This window comes from Meles meles, chromosome 10, assembly GCF_922984935.1.
Source record: "Meles meles chromosome 10, mMelMel3.1 paternal haplotype, whole genome shotgun sequence".
Taxonomy (NCBI): domain Eukaryota; kingdom Metazoa; phylum Chordata; class Mammalia; order Carnivora; family Mustelidae; genus Meles; species Meles meles.
The window spans coordinates 87,521,191-87,548,870 of NC_060075.1; the positions used below are offsets into that span (position 1 = coordinate 87,521,191).

Sequence of the window (27,680 nt, forward strand, 5' to 3'; positions counted from 1 at the left end):
CAGAAGAAAGGAAAATTAATCCAGTGGTTGCTGGTTTGTTCTTTGAAAGAAGTTACATCCAAAATGTTTCTTGATGCTGACTCCTAATACCAACCTAGTCTCTCCCAAGACGCAACTACTGTTATCACAGTGGTTTTTTTTTTTCTAAGATTTTATTTATTTATTTGACAGACAGGGATTATAAGTAGGCAGAGAGGCAGGCAGAGAGAGGAAGGGGAGAAAAGGCTCCCTGCTGAGCAGAAAGCCCTACGCCAATGTCGATGCTGATGTCGATGCCGATGCTGATTCCGGGCTCCATCCCAGGACTCTGGAATCATGACCTGAGACGAAGGCAGAGGCTTTAACCCCCTGAGCTACCCAGGCGCCCCATCACAGTGGTTTATACTGAATATCGTAGTTATGTAATACCACACACACACACACACACCCCTCCTTCCCAGAGGTGAACATGAGTATGTGTGTGTGAGAGAGCAAGTTCAAAGTTTGAATTGAACCATTCCCATCTTGAACAATTCGTGGTTACAAAAGTTGGTTTGTGAGAAAGTGCCCTGAATGGGGCATCAGCACTGGGAGAAAAGTCTCAGAAGCACTTTCCTTGAGAAGGACAAGAAAAAATTTAAAAATGGGATTCGTAACATTTAAGATACAAGCTGATATTGACTAAGAAATTAATAGGACTACTGTCTTCAGCTTTTTACAAATAATACAATTATTACTTCCTATTTACAGAACACTTATGCAGAAGACCAAGTATTTATTCCATTCCAAGGTAAATTAAGTCCTAACCACTCACTTTGTGGATTTACCCATATCCTCACTTCATTTCCATTTCCCTGACTAAATCACTGCCCCTGTTCAAAAGGGAGGTCTTATTCGTCTGAAAAATATGCAATATTTTGAGTGGTGTGTGTTTTTTCTAGGGATAACATCCTTAGCTTTGGCCAGATTTTTAAAAAGACCTGTTGCCTCCCTCCACCTCCTCCCCTAATACAGTTGTTTACAAAGGTGAAGTTGAAGAGATGATGTACTTGATGACTGCTCGTATCCACAATGAAAGACTTCCTGAAACTGGTCTCTGGAGCTGTCTTCCAAAAGAAGAATTCATGAAATTGGAGCTATCTCCCAAAAGGAAAGAACGTCGATAAAACAGAATACAGGAAGCACCAAAGGACTACATTTACCCATGGAGACCTTGTCTTCTTTTCTGCACAATTTCACTAGTTTGAAACCAAAGGAAAATCACCATCCTCTCATTTTTGTTGTTGATTTTGACTATATTAACTGAATGACAGTGCAAACACTAGGGAAAATGGACATACCTTCTTATTCAGTTATAGTTCCTAGAAAATCTTTTATTTTGAATTAATAAAATGCAGACTACCTGCACTGGTAGAAAAACTACAAAATGACCAAGCTATCTGGGGACTCACATGGCATTTAGAATGAGATGAAAAGTCAACTTAATTTTTCCAGATTTCAAGCTCCACTGCAAAGCTGTAGACATCAAAAGAGTATGGTACTAGTAAACAAACAGACACAAAGCTCAACAGAACAGAGTAGAGAGCCCAGAAAGAAATCCACACTTGTGTGGTCAGTTAATCTACAACAAAGCAGGCAAGAATACATAATGGGGAAAAGACAGTCTTTTCCATAAATGATGCTGGGAAAATTGGACAGCTACATGCAATAGAATGAAACTGGCCCATCTTCTCACATCACACACAGCCATGAACTCAAAACGGATCAAAGACCTAAGTGTGAGGCCTGAAACCACAAAACTCCTAGAAGAAAACAGGCAGCTGTCTCTTTGTCCTGATTTAAATTGCAGAGGCAGTGCAAACCTTATCTACACCTGACAAGTGGGTCCACTGGAAAATTCCTCTACCTTCCATTCTTCTGCAGCTCTTAGCAAAGTGCCTCACACAGGGAAGGTGCTTGAATACTTGCTGGATTGAGTCAATTCTTTGGTATCACTCATAAATTAATGAGGAACTTGTAACCCTGTATAGTTTCAGAGTAGTTAAAGGGAGAAAAAAAAGAAATGCTACGTAACAGGATTGGGGCTTCAGGTGTTACCTAACAGAGCAGAACGCTTTCCAGCAGTGCACTTAAGGTATCAGTCATAGCAACCTTACCTACGAATTCTTCACTCTCAGCTTTTTTTTTCTAATGCAAATGAGTCTGAATTTCTCTTGCCTGCCTCTGGTCTCCCACCTGAAAGTCTTCTGAACAAATAAATGCTACAGTCATTAGGACTGCCTGGCAAAAACCCACTCCAGACTTCATTTCAAACACGCTCCTACATACATATATATTCAACTTCCCCTCTATTTCTAAGCTTACCCTCAATGATGCATATTATGTGCGTGTATAGCTAATGCACATTGTTCTCAGTTTCTTAGATAAGAAAAAGCTGAATCTCAATGTCCCCCCCACACCGAATTACCATTTCTGTGGCTAGAACGTCCGTTCAGGATTTACCAGCTGTAGACCCCAAACTGACCACGGTGAGGGGAAGAACCTTCGCCCCTTTCCCCACCGCGTCCACGACAGCTGCCAAACCCCGGTGCAGGTTTTCCACCTCCAAGACCTGACCTCCACCGAGAACGCCCAGCATGCGTCCCCTGCCCCCCTGGCCCAGAGAGCCCACTCGGTGAGGCGGTCCCTGCGTGTTAACCGGCTTCCTGAGCCATGGTCTTTCCTAAGTAGGAGTCAGGGGCTCGCAGGGGCCGCAGCAGCAGACTCGCTACGGCGCCCCGCACTGCGCTCCCCGCAGGTGTTTAGCGGAGTTTCAGGCAGGAGGCCACCGACACCAAATTTTAAATCAGGAAGGCTGTCCCCTTCACGGAGCTGCGGAGACCGGCCAGACTTTGCCCGCTGCTTCCCAGCCTCCGAACCACAGCTCCCCTAGCCGGCCACCCGGCGACCCCGCAGGCAGCGCGCGGTCCCAGCGCCGGGGCCAGAGGCGAAAACAAGATTTAGAAACCGAACGGGAAACCGATAGGCGAGAACCGAGAAGATAAGGGCCTCGGCGGGGCAGAGCTGAGTGTCTGCGCTGGGAGCGCTGGAGAAGCGGCGAAGAGCGAAGGGTGGGTGAAAACCTAGCGCAGGCGAACGTCTGGCAGAGTCTCTCTCCGCAGCCGCTGAGCGGGGTGGAGGGAGGCGTCTCCAGAGGAAAGCCCTTCCTCAGACCTGAGCCTGTCAGCGCTCGGAGACCGCGCGGTGCGGCAAGTCTCACTTTGTTGCCTGTTGTGTTAGGAAGGAGTGAGAGCCCGAGAGCCGGAGAGATCAGCCCGAGAGACGGCAGAGAGGACGGCCAAGAGCCCCAGCCGGGGGCCGCGCCGAGACACGGCCCTCAGCGTTCCGTGCGCGTCCTCGCCTGTCCTGCCTGCCCCGCGCCCCCTCCTCCCGGCCCCGCGCCCCCTCCTCCCGGCCCCGCGCCCCCTCCTCCCGGCCCCGCGCCCCCTCGCGCGCACTCACCGGCCGGCGCTGCCCGGGGCTGCCCAGGGCGGAGCCGCCGCGCCCCCGCGCTCCGAAGCCCCTGCCGCCACGACGTCGCTCTGCTTCCTCTGTGCGCGGGTCTCGGAGGAGGTGCAGCCCCACTGTGGGGCCAGAGCGCCCGGCGCCCCGCCCCCAACCCAAGTCCGCCCCGCCCCGCCCCGCCCCGCCCCGCGCGGCTCTTTGCTCGCGGACCGGGAGAGCCCGAGGTGTCCTCTCAGACGACTTCGGAAGCGTGCTTGGAGGCTAATGCTCTGCCCCGAAAAGTTACGGTACTGACACTCCACTTTCACCTCCCACGGCCCACGAACTCCTCAAGAGGGGATTCGTGTAGCTCACAGGTGGGCTAAGAGACAAATTTAGAGGGTGGAGGCTGAAGAAAGCCCAATAAACAAGCGATACAGTATTTAAGTAGGAATCATTGCTTATTAGTTTTAAAATGAAAACATCCTAACATACATTCTCACATACAGTGATTATGGAGACCCAGACTTGACAACGAACATGGGGATGCAGAATGACAATCTTTTTCAAAAAAAATGCTTTGCTTTGATGAATTGCCTTCGATGAACACTTTTTCTTGCCGATACTGACTCGTGCAACAAGGCCAAGTGTGACAGATTCTGTTTCAGGAATTCTAGTTAGAATTTACGAAATACTTGGGGCGCCTGGGTGGCTCAGTGGGTTAAGTCTCTGCCTTCAGCTCAGGTCATGATCTCAGGGTCCTGGGATCGAGCCCCGTATCGGGCTCTCTGCTTGGCGGGGAGCCTGTTTCCTCCCCTCTCTGGCTGCTGCTCTGCCTACTTGTAATCTCTCTCTCAATCTGTAAAAAAGAAAAAAAAATTAAAAAAAAAAGAATTTACGAAATACTTAAAAAAAAAAGGAAAGAAAAAAATTAAGTAAAGGAACAAAGCATTCTATTTGAGAGAAAAGAATATACCAGAGGGGAAAACGGAGAATGGAATGAAAGAACGGAGAGAAAGACGAATAAAAGAGGAAAGAAGGGAAAGAAGGAAAAGAGGGAAAGAACGTGTGTGTGTGTTTTAAAGATTTTATTTATTTGACAGAGAGAGAGGGAACACAAGCAGGGGGAGTGGGAGAGGGGAAGCAGGCTTCCCGTTGAGCAGGGAGTGGAATACTGCGGAGCCCCACAGGACCCCGGGATCATGACCCAAGCCCAAGGCAGAGGCTTAACGATTGAGTCCCCCAGGCGCCCCCACCTGTTTTGTTTCTGACAACTGAGTTGCAAGAGGGCCCCACAGCCAGAGGGCCTAAATTCTGGAAGGTGAGGGGTAGAAATGATTTCAACATAACAACTTGCCCCTGGTTTTATGTCCGAGTGAGGGTTACAGTTGGTTCACCAGCGTCGACTTCTTTTCTGTTTGCGCATTTCTGCGCGTGCACACTTCTGCGCGTGCACACTCTACTCACACATGTGATAGGCTATTTGGCAGCTAGGCTTAAAGATGAAAAGTGCACCTGGAGACACCACTGGGGGCTGACAAGCAGACGCCACCTCCAGAGCGGAGGCCAGGCATCACCCTAGGGTCACCCGTGCTGTCCTTCCGACACCAGAGGACGAAGAGCTGGAAATAAAAAGGTGTCTTCAGGGAGCCCGGAATCCTGAGCTGAGGCATCACTGACATCTGCGCATATATGTAAAACCAGTTTTGCTCTTCGTCAGGCTTTGAACATCTCTGAATAAATCCTAACAGAATGACACACTAAGGGGGGAACTGGGTTTCTGTGACAGACCTTTCTTGTGCTACACGTTTGACACTTGGTCTTTGCCACTGTATGAGATGATCTTGTCACGTGCATGGCTGGGAGCCCAGTACTTCAACTATAATGCAGATACCAATCACCTGGGGATCTTGTTAAAAATGCAGATTCCTTAAAAAAACATGCAGATTCTAATTCAAGAGGTCTGGAACAGGGCCTGAGATACGCATTTCTAGGGGCTGAAATAAGCCCATAAGTGGCGCTGGTGTGTTTATTTTATTTGAGAGAGAGGGTGGGGAGAGAGATGAGTAGGGGGAGGGGCAGATGGAGAGAGAGAGAGAGACAGAAGCTCAAGCAAACTCCAGAGCGAGCAAGGGAGCCCTGCGGGGGGGTGGTGTGGGGTGAGGGGCGCCCTGAGATCACCACCTGAGCCAAAATCGAGGGTATCCTACCGAACTGACTGATGTGCTCTTGAAAATTGCAATTTTAATTTAATTTAATTATAAAAAACAACAATTGTTTTTTTATATACTATCTGGCAGATACTGAGAGTACAGCGGTAAATTGCTCTCAGGGAATTTGCCGCCTAATGGGGAAGACGACAGTTTGGTTAGGTAACCACATTAATAAAAGTATAATTGCAAACTTGTATAAATGCTCTCAAGGCAAGCAAACCCAAATCCAGATGGATGGACACATTTAAGTACACAATCCTGTCCAGATCGGGAAGGAGTGTCAACAGAGGGGGAGGCGACATGGGAAGAGCTAGTATGTGCAAAAGCCCTGTTAGTGCAAGTAGCGCCCCGCCGTGGAGGATCTGGAAGAAGCATGGGCACTGCCGCGGTCCGAGGAGCGCGCAGAGTCCAGGAGCAGAAAAAGTAAAGCTGCGGAGAAAGGTGGGGCCAGATCACGAAAGTCCAGGTGGGTCAGTTACGGATTTTGATTTTGGGAACTCTTTGAAGAGTTTGAGCAGGAGGAGTTAGTTATATTTATACTATTTATTTATTTATTTTATATATTTATAATATATTTGATATATATTATATATATTATAATATATTTGAGCAGGAGGCGCTATTTATATTTATAATATATTTATTTATATATATTTATTTGTATTTGCATGTTGAAACGATCCATCTGGGGCGCCTGGGTGGCTCAGTTGGTTAAGCAGCTGCCTTCAACTCAGGTCATGACCCCAGGGTCCTGGGATGGAGTCCAGCATGGGGTTCCCTGCTCAGGGGGCAGTCTGCTTCTCCCTCTCCCTCTGCCTGCCGCTCCCCCTGCTTGTACTCTCTCTCTCTCTATCAAATACATAAAATCTTAAAAAAGAAAAAAAGAAAAGATCCATCCAGTCACTGCTCCAAGAATGGATTACCAAGGACCAAAATGGATGCAGAGGAGAACCAGATGCTGGTTACTGTAATAATTCAAGTGGGAGAGAAGCAGAGTCTGTAAAGACTAGGACAACACAAACAAAACGGGAAGACGAAAACTAGAAGAGAGTAAAGAGCAAGACCATCACCGAATTTTATAAGAACTGGAGAGATTATTGTCTCTCCTGGGGTTCGATCCCATGACCCTGGGGACATTATCTGAGCTGAAGGCAGACTGACTGAGCCACCCAGGCACACCTCGGGCAGTTCCAGAAAATGTTTATGGTATCTCTCAACTTTCACATTTAAATTTTTTTCATTTGGAACGTGTTGTGTACATGTATACATTTAGAACATGTTGTGATTTATTTTCCTTTCCTAAATACATATTCACATTGTGACCTAATTTTTTCATTTATATTTTTGAGTTCGGAGTGCACCAAATTGTGTAAGCTTCAGGCCCAGACTGGGATCACAAGAAGCATGGAGATAATAAGGACTTGAGAAGGACGTGCCATCCAAAAGATGGGGCACAACAATATAATTGTGTCTGCCTGAGACAGTGCCGAGTCCACGGAGACTCGGGTCCAGGCTCTTTATTATAAAGGCTCACTTACCAGGGCAGTGAAAGGCAAAGGAGGGAAGATATGCCACTGTAGGTACTTAAAATATGAAAAAGTGACCATTTGTGTGAACTAAGGCTTTGAAACGGGTCCAGTGGACTGATTGGCAGGTCCCCTCTCACGGGCTATCTGTTCCAAGCAGAAGACTTTAATGGCATTTTCGCCAAAACATTTACCTCAATCACCTAAACATTAAAACACTCATGCTCTTGTCTTGAAGCATTTCTGGAAGTTTAACCCTATTCATTGAAATAGAAATCACTCTGGGGAAAGTTCTAGTTTATTCTATATTAGCACTTTTTCTGAGATGACCATGTCAATGCCTACCACTGTGTCTGACATTTGGTAAAGCTGAGTTGCCCCTTCTCTCACCTATGTGAGAATTAGTTAATGCCTGTAGGACCAGGACCCAAGCTGGTTTTCTGTGTTGCGGGGATGTGGGCACTCTGTGGGTGTGTCTTAGGGAGAGAAGCCAAAGCCCAGCTGTCCTCCTTTGATGTTTTGCCAAACTCCAAACATGGAATATGCTAGGATATAAATGTTGTTACAGTTGGAAATTTAGAGGCGGACCAAAACATCAGCTTCAAGTCATCTAAAATATGTGGGAGAAATTATATTAGAATTCAGAGATTCTAATTAGACTTTAATTAATGAGTTTCTTCTTTAAATTTGGCTAAAGGTAGAGAAAAGAAGGTTTTGTATCTCCAAAGCAATGATTCACAGTGGATTTGATATCAGGCTCAAAATATAGTTTAGCTAAACTTCTCAGAGGGATCATCCTTCATCATTTCCCTGTTCAGTGAGAAATACTACTGCCATCTATTACACTGTTACCCATATATATTTTTTTGATTCCCTGAGAAATCAATACATTCCACACTACCCACATACTTTTTATTGTGTAGCCATTAGAAGCAGGAAAAATGCCTCAATTACCATTTTTATTGTCAGCACATAACACAGGCCTGTCACACAACAAGCAATCAACAAACATTTGCTGAATGAATGCGCGAGTGCTTATTATGAGTCAGGCATTATGTTAGCAGCTAACAAAATTCTCAGAAATTCAATAATTTTCTGTTCAATAAAATTCTCTGTTGGCTGTTCTTGGTGTAATGAGAATGATTAATAGGAAAAGCTGAATAAGAGAAACACAGCTCAGTTGAAAGTGTAACTTCCTAATAGTTACTAACAATGATGAAACAAAACCCCAGAAAATATATGAGATACTCTTCTTTCCAAAACTGATCCGGCTTACAAATCCTACACAAAATTTAATTAAATAAAAAAAATGAATAAAGACAAATGAGCCTCAGGTGGCTTATGGACATAATTTTTATTTAAGCATGGGCTTTTAACTTGGCTCACCCTAGAGGACAACCTTTCAGTTAGGTTAATAGAGAGTTCAGGGCTTACAGGGCCATTATAATGTTGCTGGTGTTGGTACAGCTTCATCAGAAGGTATGCGTATGACCCGCAGGAAAAACAATCCACGAAGAGAACACAATGAAAACATCCACTGTTTTACAAATCACTCTGTTACCACAGACACAAAATGGCAGTTACTGTTAGTAAATCAGCCACAAAACACTTTAAAAGAACCTTTAGACAAGGAGCTGGGAACTTTGTGGGAAATAGGGTTTTCATCCACAATTTTTAAGTAGAAAATATTTCAAGGTCAAGCATTTTTTCTTATCCACAAAACAACGCTAAACCAACATACATTTTAAGGAGTAGATTAAAGGAGATACAATATCTTCACAACTATCTTCTTGAGTAGGTATCTCAATGGATTTTCTGCAGAATATAAGTAGCCCGAAATTCAGCAGCAAAATATTGCAACGTAACAAGTAAATACAGTGTCAATGTGTTATACTGTAGAAGAGAGTACATAAAGGAACAAACAATGATAATTTAATCATAGAAAACATGATACAGAGCTGAAATACAGTCCACTTAAATAGCTTTGTGACCAAGAATGTTAAATTCTGTACTAAACGCCATTTTAAACATAAAAATCTCTTAAATTTTTGTGCTTAAACTTTTTTTTTCTGTTAAACTATCTCTTATTTTTAATACTGCCACTGTAACTGATATTACAACAGATCACAATTTTCACAGACACAGCAACATGAAGACATTTACTTATGAGAAAATAAGTCACTTGTCATTAGTTCACAGTGTGGGAAAGTGGTGTACACTCGGTCGTGAGAAGGGCTTTCAGTTAGTCACCAAGTCCTTCACAAGAATTTTCCTGATATCAGATGCGGTGCGCGATTGAAAAGAACAGGAAGCAACACGTCACATGTCGGAAGGAAAAATAAATGTTTTGATTCTTCATGGGTATCGTCTAAGTGACCTTCGTCTTCTGTTGTAGAAGTGCCTGAGCCCATGTTGTCGTGAAAAATTCATCATGTAATTTTGTTTGCGAGTGCTGTTCAAATCGGAAAGGATAGAGGCAGGGAGGCAAAGGAGAAAGAGCATGTAAGTCCCACCACGGAAAGCACAATCTAGTCTATGTTCTAAGTTACCCTGCTATTTGTCTGAAAATTGTCATTGTTAAAAGGTCATGCTGGCAGTGCTACCCCAGGACAGCAGAACTAAAGGTTGACACCTGTATTCACTGCCTTTGGCTTTGAAGAAATCCCCTTCTTTTCATTAGTGAGCTCCAAATCAGGGGGGGGGGAAAGGTAACTTATCTTGATTCACAGTGAAAGTGGATTGAAATTGTTTTGGCTTTTTAAATTTTATTCTTGACCTTTTTCTGAATACTTGGACGGATTTCATTTGAGAGGAAGTGGGTGCTGTACCCATCACCTTATTTAGACACATCTTTAACAAGTAGGAAACATAATTTTAGCAAACTTTCTCATTCAAAGCTTAAAAAGCAAAAACTAAGTTGTTAGCTGAATCAGCTTGACCTTCCTATTTCATCAGACTCAGGTGCAAAATAAAGTAAGTTTTTCTCACGGCCGTCCACAAACAGTAAGCCTTTGGGGTCTAGAAACATAGTCTTATGAAAAAGACACTCCATTGGAAAAAAGATCGTAATATACTAAGAAAGCGTAATTGACTGTATAATTGTGCATGTGTGTATATATTTCCTCCATATACATACATATGTGCATACGTACATACTATACGTGAAGCTGATAAAAATACTGAAAATGGATTTTCAGAGTCTGTCAGAAACTGCGCAATATTGGTAGAGAAAGCCATTAAAAGTTTTGGTATGGAAAATACACTTCACAAAGGATCATATCGACATCACTGAAAAGAATCACACTCCTTTCACACACTGGCTTGAGTGACAACATATCTCTATGTGGCATTAAAATGTGGTTTTGAAATGTGAGCCTATCAATATTTTTCAAATTCACTGAGTCTCTTCAGTGCTGCTTGGACACAGAGTTTTTTCCTCCTTAATTTCGTGGAAACATAAAATGCTTCTGGAGTGGGATGATGTCATGTGCTGTGATTCCACTGTGAAGGTCAATATGACATGAACTTGAGTTAGGATAAAGAGGATAAAGAGGAGGCAATGGGTGATTTTTGCACTGAGCAGCATATTCTGGGTTATTAATGATCAGTATACTAGGCAAGGTGTCAAATGGTACTGTTTTACCTAGTATATTATACTAGGTATTATATTTAAGCATATTATACTAACATTTGTAATATACAAAAACGTTTAAAATGCGGGTTTTATAGTTTGAGCATTAGAAAATTTATAATAAAATGTCTCAAAGGAAAATGACATAAAAAATGACAATTTACATAAAGTGAATGTCATCAGATATGCTTAATCAAAAAGCAACAGCACCTCTACTGAAAACCTGATAAAAAGACAGACTCACAGTGAGAGATTTTATAAAATAAAATGAAGTGCTAATAACATTCTACTCTAGTTTTCTATTTTATCAAAGTGCAAGAAACAGGACACCTGGGTGGCTCAGTTAGTTAAGCATCTGCCTTGGGCTCAGGTCATGATCCCAGGGTCGAGGGATGGAGCCCTGCATCGGGCTCCCTGCTCAACGGAGAGCCTGCTTCTCCCTCCCTCAGTCTCTTCCCCAGGCTTGTGCTCTCTTTCTCTCTCTTGCTCACTGTCTCTCTCAAACAAATAAGTAAAATCTTTTAAAAAGATGCTGGAAACTGGGGCGCCTGGGTGGCTCAGTCATTAGGCATCTGCCTTTGGTTCAGGGCATGATCCCAGGGGCCTGAGATCGAGGCCCACATCAGGCTCCCTGAAACCTGCTTCTCCCCCTGCCCCTCCCCCTGCCTGTGTTCCCTCTCTCGCTGTGTCTCTGTCAAATAAATAAATAAAATCTTAAAAAAAAAAAAAAGATGCTGGGAACTATAGAATGGCAGCTAAAAGATTTATCTTCAGTTGCTTTACTCCCCATCCTTTCTCCCCTGATATGACAGTGTTACATGTATCAACAAAGTCACTGGTTTTAATCTCATAGTTGAAGATGAAATGAACTTGTCCACTATTTACCATCAGCTGTAAGTACTAGTTGCTGCCTAGGTACAAAAGAAGAGCAATGACCTTTTAGTCTTGAACTAATTAGTCTTGAAGGAATCAAGTGTTAGGAGAAAGAATCCTGTTACCTCTTTCATCACAAAATGCTGGGACTGGCACTAGCCATCTTCCTCCCAGCATGGTAAGTCACTTTGTAGCCCTTTCCTGCATTATTATATTGGCCCCCCTAAACTAGCCTCCTCATTTTCTCTCCTTATGGAAAAAAACACTGCTGCAAAGAAACCATGAGATCCTGAGAATGTATCACTGAACACGCAATGGTATGCACGTGTGTGCGTGTCTTTCCACATCCACAGGGAGCATTTGGCACACCAGTCTCAGTGAACTTTCCCTCAAATGTTGGCTTTACCTTGGTAACAAGCCACTCACAGTCCTTTTGTCCATGGAGCCACATCTAAGCCAACTCAGCCAGATACTTCAAGTCCTCTAGGATTTCATCTTACTCTGTTTGTCAAGTCCTTTCTTCTACTACATTCCCATACAGACCCCTTATTCAAACTCATCCGGAACCTTTTCCATTTGTCTCACTGGTCAACCCCTTACATCACTTTTTAAATTTCTACGTTTTTTCCCCAAGTATCACCTTTTATGTATTACTCGCTGAAGGGATTTTCCCCCAACCTTCAACCCTCATAGTGCTCATCTTCTGCTTTGGCTGGAGATCAACTGTGTCCTTTTGGGGGCGTGGCCTGACCCCCACTCCCCCCACTCCCACCCCATAGAACTGAGCCTCCTCCTTCACCCGTGGGTGGTCAAGGCATGTCTGTTGAACTTTTGGTGACTTACTGATTGGACTCCTGTTGTAAATCATTACTCTTTAACTATAAAGAATAATTGCAAGGTTAAAGCAATGAAAATTATTCTGTTGAAAACACGTTTAAAGATAGAAGGTACTCAAAGAGAATTTAAAATAGTTAAAATAGTTTACATAGAAAAAAACTCACAACACTCAAGATATTTAGTTATCCCAATGCAACCTAAATTGACATGAAAGTGACCTCAGTACATGGGAACAAAGGAACATTCAATTTTTAACCCATCTTTAATGGATTTAAATCAACTTCTCTAATAGAACGATTGACTCATTATCCTCCATCATTATATATAAGAAAATAAATATTAACGGGTTGCAGATCTTTAATACCTTGACAGTCTAGCATGGAAGCTTATGTCTCATTTAGAAGGCATTTTGATTCATTGGATACCCTTTAATTTTGAATACATTAAATATCAGCAGCTTATCTTTGGAGCCCTGTGAATGCTGATGCACACGTGTGTTTGCTATAGATGCCTCGTGTTGCTCTAGTCACATTAAAAATGGCCACATTTTCGGGGCGCCTGGGTGGCTCAGTGGGTTAAAGCCTCTGCCTTTCACTCAGGTCATGGTCCCAGGGTCCTGGGATCGAGCCCTGCATCGGGCTCTCTGCTTGGCAGGGAGCCTGCTTCCTCCTCTCTCTCTCTCTGCCTGCCTCTCTCCCTACTTGTGATCTCTGTCAAATAAATAAATAAAAAATCTTAAAAAAAAATGGCCACATTTTCAAAGCATTTTTGAAACTAACTAGTACTTTCATATGTAAAATATAAGCATTTCTGGAGTTTGTTAGGTCGGAATCTAAAGAAGCCGTTTTCTCCAGTTCATAAGGTTTTAAAAATCAAGCACTGTGGGAAATTATACCAAACTGCTGTCCGCCATTTAATAAACTGATGTGGTCATTAAATGGGAATTGTGGCTTCTACAATGTCTAACTTACAGGACTGGGCAACCTTAACAAGCTGAAAGAGCTCAGATGTACTTATTTTTTTTGTGGATGCTGTTTTTGTCCCTGATACCTGTAGATATATAGTTATAGAAAACCTTATAACCGAACTAGTAACAGGTGTGATGGAATTAAGATTTGTTTTTCCAGCGCAATTACAGGGGAAAGTAATTTTTTATTGTAAGACCAATGAGGGTTGGTAATATTTATCCCAAGGCATATCAACTACACTCCTTGACCTGTTGACTTGCTCTGGCTGTGCATAGAACTCGGTCCATTTTTAAATTCTCCTATTGTTAGTTCTTGAAAGAAGGGAGAATAAACACCAGTGGCATCTTGGAAATGCTAACTTAAATGTCCATTATCGCTGAGTGAGTTTAGGGACTTAGATGATATGGAAATATAAGATACTTCTTTTTTTCTGCATGGGAAATGCGGATATTGCAAGAATTTTCAAGAATGACTGTGCTCTTTTGAACTGTTTACTCACTAAAGCCACTATCTTAGGTCATTAGTTATTATGAAAAAAATCCAGTTGATTTCGAATGGATTCTAATGGAAGTGGGAAAGATAGAGACTTGGTGGAAGTAATTTGAGCTCATAGAAATGTAGGTATTTTTACTGATATGTAATTAATTTACTTATTACCAAAACATATGATACAATAAATAACACCTCAGATGAATGCAGAAGTAAGAATTCAGGGGACTGTCACATCTTCCAAAGAATTGTTGGTGAGGGTCAGATGACGAGCTGCCGTGCAAACTAATCAATGAAACTCCCCTGCACAGAGGATGCTCGATATTTCATTTTCAAGACCATGCATTTTCAGGAAGGCTTCACAGAAATAAGTGTAGGCTCATGTTATCTCACAAATGTTGAAGATTTCATGTTTATTTTCTCTTTTCAGTGGGAAAGAAAATATCTGGTAACGTGTACCTCAGGGAGTTGTAAGGTTGTAAATGAAAACTTTTAGCATAAAATGCAGATGATTAATAAATGAAAATCGTTTTAACTTCTTTCCTAAGTCTAAAAGTATTTCCATTAGAGGACAAATGCAACTATATACTGAAGATGGCAAATCTTACCTAAGGATAGGATCTAGAACTCACAAATATTTTAAAGTTCACTACTTTCTGCCAATTCACTTATTTAGAATAGAATTAAAAAGTCAAGTTACCCTCATGCATCTCTAGCACAATAGATCTTTTGAAAGACATTACATTTAATCAGAGCCCCTAGGTCTTTGGCACAGATTTCTACTTTTAATTTCCCTTCACAAAAAGCTTATAAACTATGAGCACTTCAAAAGCACCTAATACAGTCCCAGGCATAGAGTCAAATTTGTCACCCAATGAGGCAAGGCTGATTTGCACACTGTCTACGTTGTGCCCAGTATTTGCATGAACATTAGAGAATCACCACAAGGTTGCTGAACCCTGAGTTAACTTGATATAGGTTTCAAATGTCCCAGTATATCTCAGTATCATATATAACTTTGTTTTCACACTATATCTTTTTAATTGCAAAGGTCTTCGACAACACTTCTGTTAACGTAGGTAACACTGATGAAACTATTAGTCTACGGTTACCCAGAATTAGTAAGAGGACTTACCTTACTCTAGTAGAAAACCAATGACAGCAAATAATGAAATATAATACAAGTTAAAAAATGCCTTTCAATGCATGCAGCACTGTGATTAGTCATAAAAGTCTGATCAGGTTTAGATGCAATATAGGATTTTTCATCTCTTTTGAAAATAAAAATTAAAGAAGTTAATTCTTATTCTTCGATACCTAATATATACATATATTTAACTTTTTAATGTAATGCAACATGCAATATTTGCTCATAACCATATGTCAAGGTACATGTAGCTTAGTACTACATTTGGCATAAATGTTGCATATAAAGCATAAATATGAAAGTAGCAGCTAATAACTGACATTAATTTTGCTATCTGTTTTTTTCAATTATTCACATTTTAGAAAATCCTTATTTCTGAATATATTAAGGAATGGGCTTTAAAAAAATGCAGAAGTCTTCTACATCAGATAACACAGTCAAATTAATAAAGGATAAATATGCTTTGCAACAAATGTACTCTGCTCATTTCTAGAAATCATTTGTGCCAAAAATGACAGTATTTTGATAATGAATAGCATGAGAGGATGGTCATGATGGTATTCATATTATTAAAATCTGATAGATGTGTTTAAGACCATAGTTAGCAACATACTGGTTTTCATTCCCAGTAAATGTGGGAAAAATTCAATTCTTAGTAAATCAATTCACAAAGGCTCTTTACTGAGCAATTTGCTTTCAAGGTACACATGCAAAAATTGGCCCACTTCATTATACACATGACAGGTTGTGACTTAAACACGTACACAAAAAAATGTGATGTGTGAATGAAATGCATAGTTGGGTGAGGGAGATTCTTAGGATAGAAGGATGAGTGCCCAACAGAAAAGATTAAAACCAATAATTTCTTTTATCCTAAGAAGAACCCCACCAGCATGGATCTTGTGAGGGGTCTGCCCAAGTGTGTTCACAAACATTTACTGAAAAATGTTCTATACTAGCAAGTGAATTCAGAGAAATTAGGATTCTGACATGATTGTCAGTGACTGTGTTAGACTACATTGTTCAGACTTTACAGAATAAGGCTTTTTGGTAAGCTAGTGAGGCTGGAAGAAACTCATCTGTCAATTCAGTCCATCTGTTTTATGCCAGAATAGTGGGGGCCAATTGTCATGAAGTGCTTTTCGTGGGCAGGTTTTATTGAAAAACATCACGAAAATGAAAAGATTTCACTCCCAAACAAGCATAAAGCATAAACTAACTTTGCTTGTTAAATGCTAAATGGTGCTTTTTATCTTCATGGTGTGGGGCCTGTCACTCCATACATCCATATTTATGAAATACAAATCCTTGCATATGGAGCATGTTAGAATTAAACCGTTAGATTACACATTTATTATGTATGTTGTCAATTTCGGATGCATTCCTAAACCTCGAAATATATTCAAAAGTGCTGAATTTGTTCTCATCAAACTCTTTTCTCTTCTTTGTTAATATGGGCAGTAGTGAGGTTAAACTCAAGATACCATGCGTGACCACAATTTTTCTTTCTAGGGATTTTTAGCATGTGTCCTTAGTGCACATGCACAGAAGCAAAACTATGGTAATACAGCTAGATTAAGGCCAGTCTGCACTCAGAAAAGAAAATATGTTCTAAAAATGTAATGGTTTTCCAACCATTAGTTGCAAAAACATATTAGCAGCCCTCTTTGTGGTACTCTGTTAGGGGAGCGCTTGTATCTCTTTGGATTTGTATCCCAGTCTCCTCTCCCGTCCACACTGAGGAGTTAGCCATTCTAGTTTATGTAACTAAATGTTATCATATAAAAGCACAGTGAATTTGAGGATATTTTGAATTATTAGGGAATTATGGGTGTATTCTATTTCTAAATATACATCCACTGTAGCAAAATTATAATTGGAAATATTTGTGAATCATGAAATGAACCTTGGATAGTTTCCTTGTGCCTCATTTGGTTGAAAGACACTCTGGAAAATTATTGTGTTTTATTTTTCTTAATTTTCCGGACCTTTCTTTTTTATTTTAAGCTCATCAAATGAATAACTTGAAGTAACTATTCTATAGAGCTTCAACAGCATATTAATTAGTAAATGCCCTAAGAGTCTTGACTCTTCTGAAAAGAAGTACTTTGAAAGGGTACAGTGGTATATGGAGAAATGTTAAATCCTAAGTCAAGAGCAAAATACCACAAAGATAGTTCTGAAAATATAATTTCTCTGTATTGGTATTTTTCTCCAAAAAAAAAAAGAAAGAAAAAGAAAGAAAACCAAGTGACTCCTTTAATTTTAATAAGTTTTTAAAATGTCATTAAAGAGATAGTATTTGCTTCTAAAATTACATGTGTATTATATAAAAATAAAATTATATGGTGACATATGTGAAGCTATAATTTTTAAATTATTCACTGAAAGTATTCATGTGTCGCGATGCTCTTTCCTCACTCAAAATGTTTCAGTGTCCTGAAAGTCTGAGAGAATCGGATAGAGTAAGAGCAGAAAGGTGCCTGGTAAGTGATAGATTCTTGAAAGTACTAAAAGTCTGGAGATGGATTGAAAGTGAAGTCTTCACAAATACAGATTATTTCTCCAGAAAAATATGGGAAACAATAGGTATGATTGATAGGACAGATTCCAGAGAATCTGAACTTGATTCTTCCAGTAATGTCATGATGCTGGCGGCTGCTTCTAAAAATTAATACCAACACCAGGTATTCCTGAACAGGGAACAAAGGACAGAGTTCTGCTTCAAAGCTGCAAAGGGGTTGTTTCATACCAGGGCAAGATATTTGCACAGCTGAGCCCACTTGCTCTTTAACTCTGTCTAAGGAAGGGTATGACGGCGATGATAAGCCTCTGAAATCTGAAACTGACAACTGAAATTGCTTGGCTGGGTGGCAGAAGAACTATCGACCCGCACCCATGATATGCCTACCCCAGGGTGTATTAGCTGCCTTCTTTGAGGACTGTCAGGTTTTGAAGTTTCCATAGGAGTTGGTAATGCTTTGTTAGGCACAGGAAGCCCCATTAATGTAAACTGACTTGGCAAGAGACTTGAAAGACCGAAAGTGTTCATTGACTTTAACTCCGATTCTCAACCAGCTTATTAGAATCACCTGAGGTGCTTTTATAACAAAGACTGAAGCTCAGGTCCCACTGTGGATCAGTTTAAATCATCTGCGTGGATGCTCCCAAGTGATTCTGGTGTGGGATCAGACTGAGAAGCACTGCTCTGAAGGGTGAGTAGTTAGGGCAGAAAGGCTCTGGGGCGGGTTTTTGGGTCTATTTGGACACAGTTCTGGCCTTACCATATGTAGCTATGTATGAATTTTAGCGCCCAGGTATTCTCCTGGAATCATGTATTCTGAGGAAGTTAGTGTCTCAGTAAAACTCAGCCTCATAAAGATCCAAATGAGTGTGGACTTTTATTTTAAACTTCAACTTTGTCTTGTGGAGGCAGAGCCCAGCAAGTTGTCCAAAGCAGCAGAGCACACAGTGCGGGCTTGTGTGGGGACCAGGTTGTTCTTGGATTTGGGGGTTGATATGGATGCCATGCAAGCAGGTGCCTCAGTGAAAACTAAGACGAGGGCTAACTCAAGACTGGAAAATTCAGCTCATGGCTATGATTGAAAGAAAACAAATCTGGTAGTTTGCCTACCAATCGATCATTTAAGTTTGCTTTCAAAATGACTGAAATCAGCCAAAGGACTGATTTCATTTTTGGTTTGGTAAACAGAATGAACATTTGAACCTATCTACCGAGAAGATTCTCCTCTCCTTGCCAACCACTTGGAGCCATCAGTCCGAACACGTCGAGACATAAGCATTCCAGTTCTACAGGAACTAGATTGTTAGAGAAAAAGCAAGTCATCTCTCTGCGGAACAGTCAACCCAGCTAGTGAGAGCGGTGCCAACTTTATCATACAGGAGAAACCACAGGGGAACATCCTCCACATGCTCGGTGCGGGGGTTGGTTAGGGGGACTCTGAAACCACAAATTCCTCGCTCTGGTGGCGACTGTGGCATTTCACAGAAGAATGCCTTGGGCATCTTTGGCTCAGACAGGTGTTTGTAACTGGGCGCCTTAGCTAGAAATAGGCCCCTTCTCTGTTCAGGATATCATGTCATTTTATAAGGCAACACAGATGTGACAAGGACATTGTTTCCCATTTATCTCGAGACTTTTGTGTCACCCAATTTCACTAATATGGTCGAATCTGCAGATACGTCTTTTGCTTACTGAAGTTTTCTAAGGCATATTAAATTGTTTTGGGACTTTCCTACTTCAGGTTGACTCGAGCTACAAATAGCAGTTGTGGAAAGGGCGAAGACCAAAGTCTCTTGGGGGCTTCTCGTCAGGAACGGTTGTTCCTGAATTAAGAAGCATGCCATAGCAAAAGAATATCAAACCTTCCCGAAATGGACAAGGGAGCTATCAGATACTCACAGGACGACCTCCACATGGTCCAAAGCCCATTGATCATGACCTGTTCCGTTGTGGCGAGGTTGCCACCAGCGCAATAAAACTCCTTTCATCCGTGCCTCCCTGGGTCACAGAAGGACAAAGAGGTTACCTGCTAGAAGACAAACTTCTGGTATGCCATTTCCAGACCTCAAAGGTAACAGGCCCATCTAACTCAACACAACTGAGGGTATGGAATTCGGATTCACTTAGGTTACCGTACCCTTTTGAGCAGCATTAATTTTCACTGGCGACTCAGGGGCCTGGAATCCGTTTCCCTCCCGGCTTCCCCTTGCTCCAGGAGCAGCTGGAACAGCACCGAATTTGGTGCATGTCCGGGCCATGCCTTCTGTGTGAGAGGTGCTGAGCTAGAACTGGGGGTGCGGTGCTCAACCAAAGGGACCCCATTGCCTAGCCTTAGAAAACCTGAAAAATGCACCCTGAAAATTAAAAATGTTTTTCTCTAAAAGACTAGAAATCCCCGTCAGAGAAAGGGAAATCAGCAAAAGGCGCCCCTGCATTTAGTTGTTAGGTTCTCTTCCCTCGTGAGCCCCGCATCCCCACCCCGCGCCTCACAGGGAGCAACAGCACAACTCTGGGGATCTGGGTTCGTCAGGGTTCTGTCGCCACCTGCTTGGGTGGGGTCGGCGCAGTAACCTCATACTCCGAGCTCCATCTCACGGATTCCTGGCGATCGGAACACTTACAGGGGCACGTTGTAGGACACCCTCTGCGCCTGCGTGAAGTCCTTGGGCTGGTGCTGCGCGATGACGTGCCACGTGATGCCGTTGTTGACGCTGTACTGTAGCAGCACCGCCTTGTCCACGGCGTGCGGGCCGCTCACGTCGCTGTTGCAGCTGTCCGTCTGCGACGTGCTCCCAATTTGCAGAACAAACATGATTTTGCTGCAAATACAGAGAAACGCGAGTCAGGGAGTAGTAGAAGAGTTCTAATTTTTTTTTTTTTTTTAACCTTCCTCTCAGTAGAAATGGAAGCATCCTGTCTTAGGACTAAGGCATGTAAATAAACTAATGTATTTATATGAACCTTTACCTCCTACATATGAGAAATAATCTCAGAAGGTGGGCTTTCTACACCAAGAAAACAATTTTGACTTCTATTCTCTGGAAGGTAAAATGGGCCAAATAGGCATGAAGAGATAGAGAGGACCAGGAATAAAACCACAATATTTATACTACATACTTTTTTTTTTTTTTAAACCAAACAGCTCCAAGCTGAACAGCATCTGCACAAGGATAAATCATCAGGTCTATTTTAGGAGAGGCTGTCTGGAGATTAGAAAGGAGGGAAAACTGAGTTGGATATGTAGGCTTTGGACCATACCTGCAATTCCATTTGAAGTGTCTTTTTGCTCTTTATTGGCATCCTTGCCCTTAGAAGATACAGTTTTAAAACATAGGAAATCTATTCTAATAAGAGTCCTAGTGATTAACAGAGTGGTGCCATTTACAGGAGCTGGTGACACAAGGCAGCAAACCCAACACTTGTAAATTCATAAAAACAAACTTGCTATCAATCAATGTGATAGAACAAATCAATAAGAGAAAAGAGAAGAACCACATGGTCCTCTCAATTGATGCAGAAAAAGCATTTGACAAAATCGAGCATCCGTTCCTGATTAAAACGCTTCAAAGTATAGGGATAGAGGGAACATTCCTGAACTTCATAAAATCTATCTATGAAAGACCCACAGCAAATATCATCCTCAATGGGAAAAAGCTCACAGCCTTCCCGCTGAGATCAGGAACACAACGAGGATGCCCACTCTCACCATTCTTGTTCAACATAGTATTAGAAGTCCTAGCAACAGCAATCAGACAACAAAGAGAAATAAGAGATATCCAAATTGGCAGTGAAGAAGTCAAACTCTCTCTCTTCGCAGATGACATGATTCTTTATATGGGAAACTCAAAGGACTCCACCCCCAAAATACTAGAACTCATACAGCAATTCCGTAATGTGGTAGGATACAAAGTCAATGTACAGAAATCAGTGGCTTTCTTATACACTAACAATGAAAATACAGAAAGGGAAATTAGAGAATCGATTGCATTTACTATAGCACCAAGAACCATAAGATACCTGGGAATAAACCTAACCAAAGAGGTAAAGGATCTGTACTCGAGGAACTACAGAACACTCATGAAAGAAACTGAAGAAGACACAAAATGATGGAAGACCGTTCCATTGCTCTTGGATGGGAAGAATAAACATTGTTAAAATGTCTATGCTGCCTAGAGCAATATATACTTTTAATGCCCTTCCGATCAAAATTCCACCGGTATTTTTCAAAGAGCTGGAGCAAATAATCCTAAAATTTGTATGGAATCAGAAGAGACCCCGAATTCCTAAGGAAATGTTGAAAAACAAAACCAAAACTGGCGGCATCAAGTTACCTGATTTCAAGCTTTACTACAAAGCTGTGATCACCAAGACAGCATGGTACTGGCATAAAAACAGACACATAGACCAGTGGAACAGAGTAGAGAGCCCAGATATGGACCCTTAACTCTATGGTCAAATAATCTTCGACAAAGCAAGAAAAAATATAAAGAGGAAAAAAGACAGTCTCTTCAATAAATGGTGCTGGGGAAATTGGACAGCTATATGTAGAAGAATGAAACTCGACCATTCTCTTATACCGTACACAAAGATAAACTCGAAATGGATAAAAGACGTCAACGTGAGACGGGAATCCATCAGAATCCTAGAGAAGTACATAGGCAGTAACCTCTTCGATATCAGCCACAGCAACTTCTTTCAAGATATGTCTCCAAAGGCAAAGGAAACAAAAGCGAAAATGAACTTTTGGGACCTCATCAAGATCAAAAGCTTCTGCTTAGCAAAGGAAACAGTCAACAAAACAAACAGGCAACCCATAGAATGAGAGAAGATATTTGCAAGTGACAGTATAGACAAAAGGTTGATATCCAGGATCTATAAAGAACTCCTCAAACTCAACACACACAAAACTGATAATCATATCAAAAAATGGGCAGAAGATATGAACAGACACTTCTCCAATGAAGACATACAAATGGCTATCAGACACATGAAAAAATGCTCATCATCACTAGCCATCAGGGAGATTCAAAATAAAACCACATTGAGATACCACCTTACACCAGTTAGAATGGCCAAAATTAGCAATGTGTGTTGGAGAGGATGTGGAGAAAGGGGAACCCTCTTACACTGTTGGTGGGAATGCAAGTTGGGGCAGCCATTCTGGAGAACAGTGTGAAGATTCCTCAAGAAATTAAAAATAGAGCTTCCCTATGACCCTGTAATTGCACTACTGTGTGTTTACCCCAAAGATACAGATGTAGTAAAAAGAAGAGCCATCTGTACCCCAATGTTTATAGCAGCGATGGCCACGGTTGCCAAACTGTGGGAGGAACCAAAATGCCCTTCAATGGACGAATGGATAAGGAAGAAGTGGCCCATATACACTATGGAGTATTATGCCTCCATCAGAAAGGATGAATACCCAACTTTTGTAGCAACATGGACGGGACTGGAAGAGATTATGCTGAGTGAAATAAGTCAAGCAGAGAGAGCCAATTATCATATGGTTTCACTTATTTGTGGAGCATAACAAATAACATGGAAGACATGGGGAGATGGAGAGGAGAAGGGAGTTGAGGGAAATTGGAAGGGGAGGCGAACAATGAGAGACTATGGACTCTGAAAAACAACCTGAGGGTTTTGAAGGGGTTGGGGGGTGGGAGGTTGGGGGAACCAGGTGGTGGGTAATAGAGGGCACATATTGCATGGAGCACTGGGTGTGGTGCAAAAACAATGAATACTGTTACACTGAAAAGAAATAAAAAAACCCCAAAAAACAAAAATCAAACTTGCTTGCGCAACATGGTGTGCAATTGTTCGTTAAGCAGCTACTTGTTGCTGTATTTGGGGTCAAGGGGAACATCAGGCTATCCCCAGATTAAATCCATCTTTCTGGCAGGAAAACATGGGATGGGTGATTGTAACTTCTGGCACCTCTGTGGTTACCACAAAGGACTTAATTGTATTTTCATTGTTTATCACACTGAAAGACCCTAAATTTGCCTTTCTGCTTCTGAAAATACATCACGAATGTTTTCCAAAGTCAAAAGCCTTGAGTAAATTATGTGTACATTTTTATTAACCAAGCATCTGATTCTCAATATCCTCGTAGCTCTGGAACAGCTCACAGTAGTCAGGGAATACTCTAGTTCAGCACTTTGCAGTCTTCATGGACCCTTGGAATCTTTTTCTGAATTACACAGACAGAAAGTCATGTTTGCGTGGATAAGGTGGCAGAGTTGGGAAGGAGCAGGTAGGAAGGGAATCCAACCTTCCTGGGGTCTTTTTGTCTCTGTCACTTCCCTGATCGATTTGCACAGTCCCCGTCCACTCTGCTCTCCGTTAATAAGCAGCTCCAAGAACATGTGAATTTTGAAAGTTCCCATCAATCCTCCCTTTCTGTTTATTATAACCACGTATGCTAAATATAGATATATGTTTGCCTGACTATAAATCTACTTCACGGATTCATTTGTATTTACATACTTGCAAATAGTCAACACGAAATTATCTATAGAGTCATCTACAGCCTATTTAACATTTTTTCGTTATTTTTTTAAACTTTACTGAGACCTGATTGACATAAAACATTGTATAGGCTTAAGGTATACAGCACACTGATTCCATCCACTTATCAGTTTTTATTTTTGGCCACTTCTCCTGGTTTATGCCTATGTCACCACCACTCAGCCAGAATACGTGAAGAAAAACAAGGTAGTTCTACAATAAATTGAAGCAAAGCATAACTCTGAGTGGGGAAAACATACATTGCTTTCTCCTACCAAATTCAAGTGACATTTGGGTCTCCACTGCTTTGTGACACCCATGCTATGAAGTTCATGGTTATATTTAACAGACAGCAGAAAGTAACCAGTCTTGTGGCCAGTTCTGGGTCTGAACTACAACACAGGAGTTTGGTTACCTTGCTCGGGTGAGATCCAGAGGCTTGGTGGCCGCCTGTCGTATCTGACAGCCATTAAAATAGAGTGAGTCTCCATGGGCGTAGGGTGCCAGCTGCCCACAGCCACTTCCTATCACTCCACCTTGGATGGTCTCCCAGTTTGCTTCAGTGACTCTTGCTGACTCGAAATTATCTTTGATATAGCTGGGAAGATCATGACTGAAAACAGAGCAATCATCACCTAGAGGGAAGGGAATAATTGCAAAAGTTAGCTAAAAGAAGCGGCGTCATTAAAGATGATTTTAGGCTTAATCCATTCTTGTTACTATAAGAGTGACAACATACGAGGCAGCTACAGACTCCCAGAAACAAATGTTTCTTTGTATTGGAGAAATTATTGGCTATGTTCCTTTTTTAAATTTATTTTTATTTCTTATTTATTTTTAAAGATTTTATTTATTTATTTGACACAGAGAGATCACAAGTAGACAGAGAGGCAGGCAGAGAGAAAGAAGCGGGGGGAAACAGGCTTCCTACTGAGCAGAGATTCTGATGCAGGACTCAATCCCAGGACCCCGAGATCATGACCTGAGCCGAAGGCAGAGGCTTAACCCACTGAGACACCCAGGCACCCCTGGCTTATGTTCTTGAAAAAAATCCCACTTTCTCTGAGTGAATGTGTGCTACACTGTGTAGGGGCTAATATACTTACTGCTCACATGAATCGACTATGTAAATACCCAGCATCTGGCCAGGCCTACAAGTTTACCAACGATGGGTCTTGCAGGAGAGCTCTCACCCTGGCATGAGAAGCCAACCTAATTTCTTTCTCCCCAGCGTGCCTTTGCAGCAGGAAATAGGATAAGTCATATTCTTGTTCTTCCAGCTCTATACTTGAGTCTTGAGAGCAGTCTGCATTTTATTCATTGTTGGATTCTAGCACCTAACACAATACTTAGCACATATGCAATAACAAGGTGATATAAATAAATGAATAGTGAATAGGCTGGAAGGATGAGAGCATTGAGCTGAAATATTGGCATTTAAGATAGAACATTAGCAAATGTGGATGTGTTTGCATTCACCCTTGATTTGAACAGCACAACTTCCCTAAACATCTATAATAGTTCTAAATCAAAAGGTCATGGCTCTAGCTCTGTGGGATTAGGGGAGAGGGCAAATTCCAGATATCTGGGACTCCTTGTGAGATATCTGACTTGTTCATGTGCCTAAAGTTCAAGTTGTCCAGCTAACACGTGGACAGATACAGGTGGTCTCAGTGGTAATGAGACCAGAGGAAAGAGATCATGGCTAATTAATTTCTGACATGAGAGATGTGCAGTCATTTACATTAATCATACTCATTTCATTTGGAGGCCAGGAAATAGCATCAATCAAGAAATCTAACTATATTCTACTCCAGAAGTCAAATCTGTGGATTTTTCCATTGTAAAAACTTCCCATTAGGGAAGTTGTGTAATTTTTCTCCTCTTTGGATTAATCTCCCAGTTATGAGAGACAGCAAGGCTGACTGGAAAGAACAACCGGGTAATGGTCATCTTTCTGCTACTGACTAGTTGTGTCATCTTAGGCAAGTCACTTAAGTTCCCTGAGTCTCATTTTTTTTTTTTTTTTTTTTTTTTTACCTATGAAAGTGGGAATAATTATATTAATCACAGCTAACTTACAGGGATATCATAAGTCGTAAATGACTGCTGAATAAATAGGGGGACACTGTATAAGTAGTAAAGTACAAGGCAACATAAGAATTCATTCAAAAAGGATTCACTGAGCATTGCTATATGACAAGTGTTAGGTACTGAGGATATAAAGGTGATTATGTAGACTCTGTAACAATAGAAACCTGTTGGAAACCTTGCATCAGAGGAAAGCAGACTGCAGGCCTTCTCTCAGGCCAAGGGAACAGTTTCCTATGATGTTAGGGGTTTGGTAGTTATTCAGTCCCAAATCATATACTCGGCTTCTAGAAGCCCAAGCAGTAAAAAAATATATATATATATTTTTGCATGTGTGTATGTGTGTTTGTGTGTGTGTGTATGAGAGAGAGACAAAGCGACCTAGAAAACAGAGTATCTTGAATCATCAGGTGCATCTTGGGAGGAGGGGGCAGCTGCTACTGGAGAGACTGAGAAAGAAGGAATACTGGCAAAGTATCCAGGGATGGGCAGCCAGGACAGGAAGGAAAAAGGCCCAGAAGTGAAAATAAAGTTTAGTGGGTAGTGGTTGAGGCAGGGAGTTATATGGAGGATGGGGAATGTGAAGTGCTATAGAATTCTGTATTTTATGTTATTTTTTAAAAGATTTTATTTATTTATTTATTCATTTAGAGAGTGCATGAGCAGGGGGAAGGGCAGAGAGAGAAGGAGAGAGAATCTTAAATGGGCTCTACGTGCAGCGTGGAGCCTGACATGGGGCTTGATCTCACGACCCTGAATCATGACCTGAGCCGAAATCGGCCACCTAATTGACTGAGCCACCCAGGCAGGGCCCAGAATTCTGCATTTAAAAAAATACTTTAAGGAACACGGCAGAAAATTATCCTTGGCACTTCATTCCAAAGATAAAGAACACTCTGATCAAAGGGTGTGTCATCCCCCCAAATCCCTCAGGGCTGGAGTATTTCTTTCTTTCTTAGTGGCCTTTCTTAAAAAAAATTTTTAAAAAAGATTTTATTTATTTATTTGACAGAGAGAGCACAAGCAGGTGGAGCAGCAGGCTCTCTGCTGAGCAGGGAGCCTGATGCTAGACTCGATCCCAGGACCCTGGGACCATGACCTGAGCTCCTCCAGGTGCCCCGCCCCTCCTGGTGGTCTTTGTATACGTGTTGATGTGAGGAGAACCTCATGGTCTTTTGTATTAAAAGTGACAGCCTGGGATTCAGACCTTGGAAACTTTCATCACAGATGCAGACGGCGCCCGTGGTGCAGTATCCGTGCCCACTGCAGAGCCTGGGGCAAGCCTCTCCGATGTACACGTGGTCGATCGCCCAGCTTTGCTTCTCCGTTTCTTCCCCCTTCTGGATCCAGCGGAACTGTGTCGCACTGGAAGTCCAGAGAAAGCAGGAAGTTCAATAGCCTGTTAATTCCTG

General features: G+C 41.8%; 2 protein-coding genes across 3 annotated transcripts in view; both read right to left on the reverse strand.

Moving 5' to 3' along the window:
- SLC26A5 (solute carrier family 26 member 5) overlaps positions 1-3,535 on the reverse strand; it is a 54,107-nt gene extending 50,572 nt beyond the window's left edge. Inside the window, exon 1 of the mRNA XM_046020762.1 lies at positions 3,481-3,535. The gene's annotated coding sequence lies outside the window, so the exon portion shown is untranslated. The remainder of the gene's footprint in view (positions 1-3,480) is intronic.
- A 5,007-nt stretch (positions 3,536-8,542) lies between these two features.
- The window catches only part of RELN (reelin), a 510,603-nt gene continuing 491,465 nt past the window's right edge, over positions 8,543-27,680 (reverse strand). The window contains exons 60-65 of one of the 2 annotated variants that reach the window (XM_046020401.1): positions 27,476-27,633; positions 24,593-24,812; positions 20,292-20,489; positions 19,570-19,668; positions 15,135-15,140; positions 8,543-9,653 (exon numbers count right to left, since the gene is read on the reverse strand). In XM_046020401.1, the coding sequence (XP_045876357.1) occupies positions 9,557-9,653; positions 15,135-15,140; positions 19,570-19,668; positions 20,292-20,489; positions 24,593-24,812; positions 27,476-27,633 (778 nt within the window). In that variant the 3' untranslated portion in view covers positions 8,543-9,556. The remainder of the gene's footprint in view (positions 9,654-15,134; positions 15,141-19,569; positions 19,669-20,291; positions 20,490-24,592; positions 24,813-27,475; positions 27,634-27,680) is intronic. The other variant, XM_046020402.1, reaches the window with a different exon arrangement.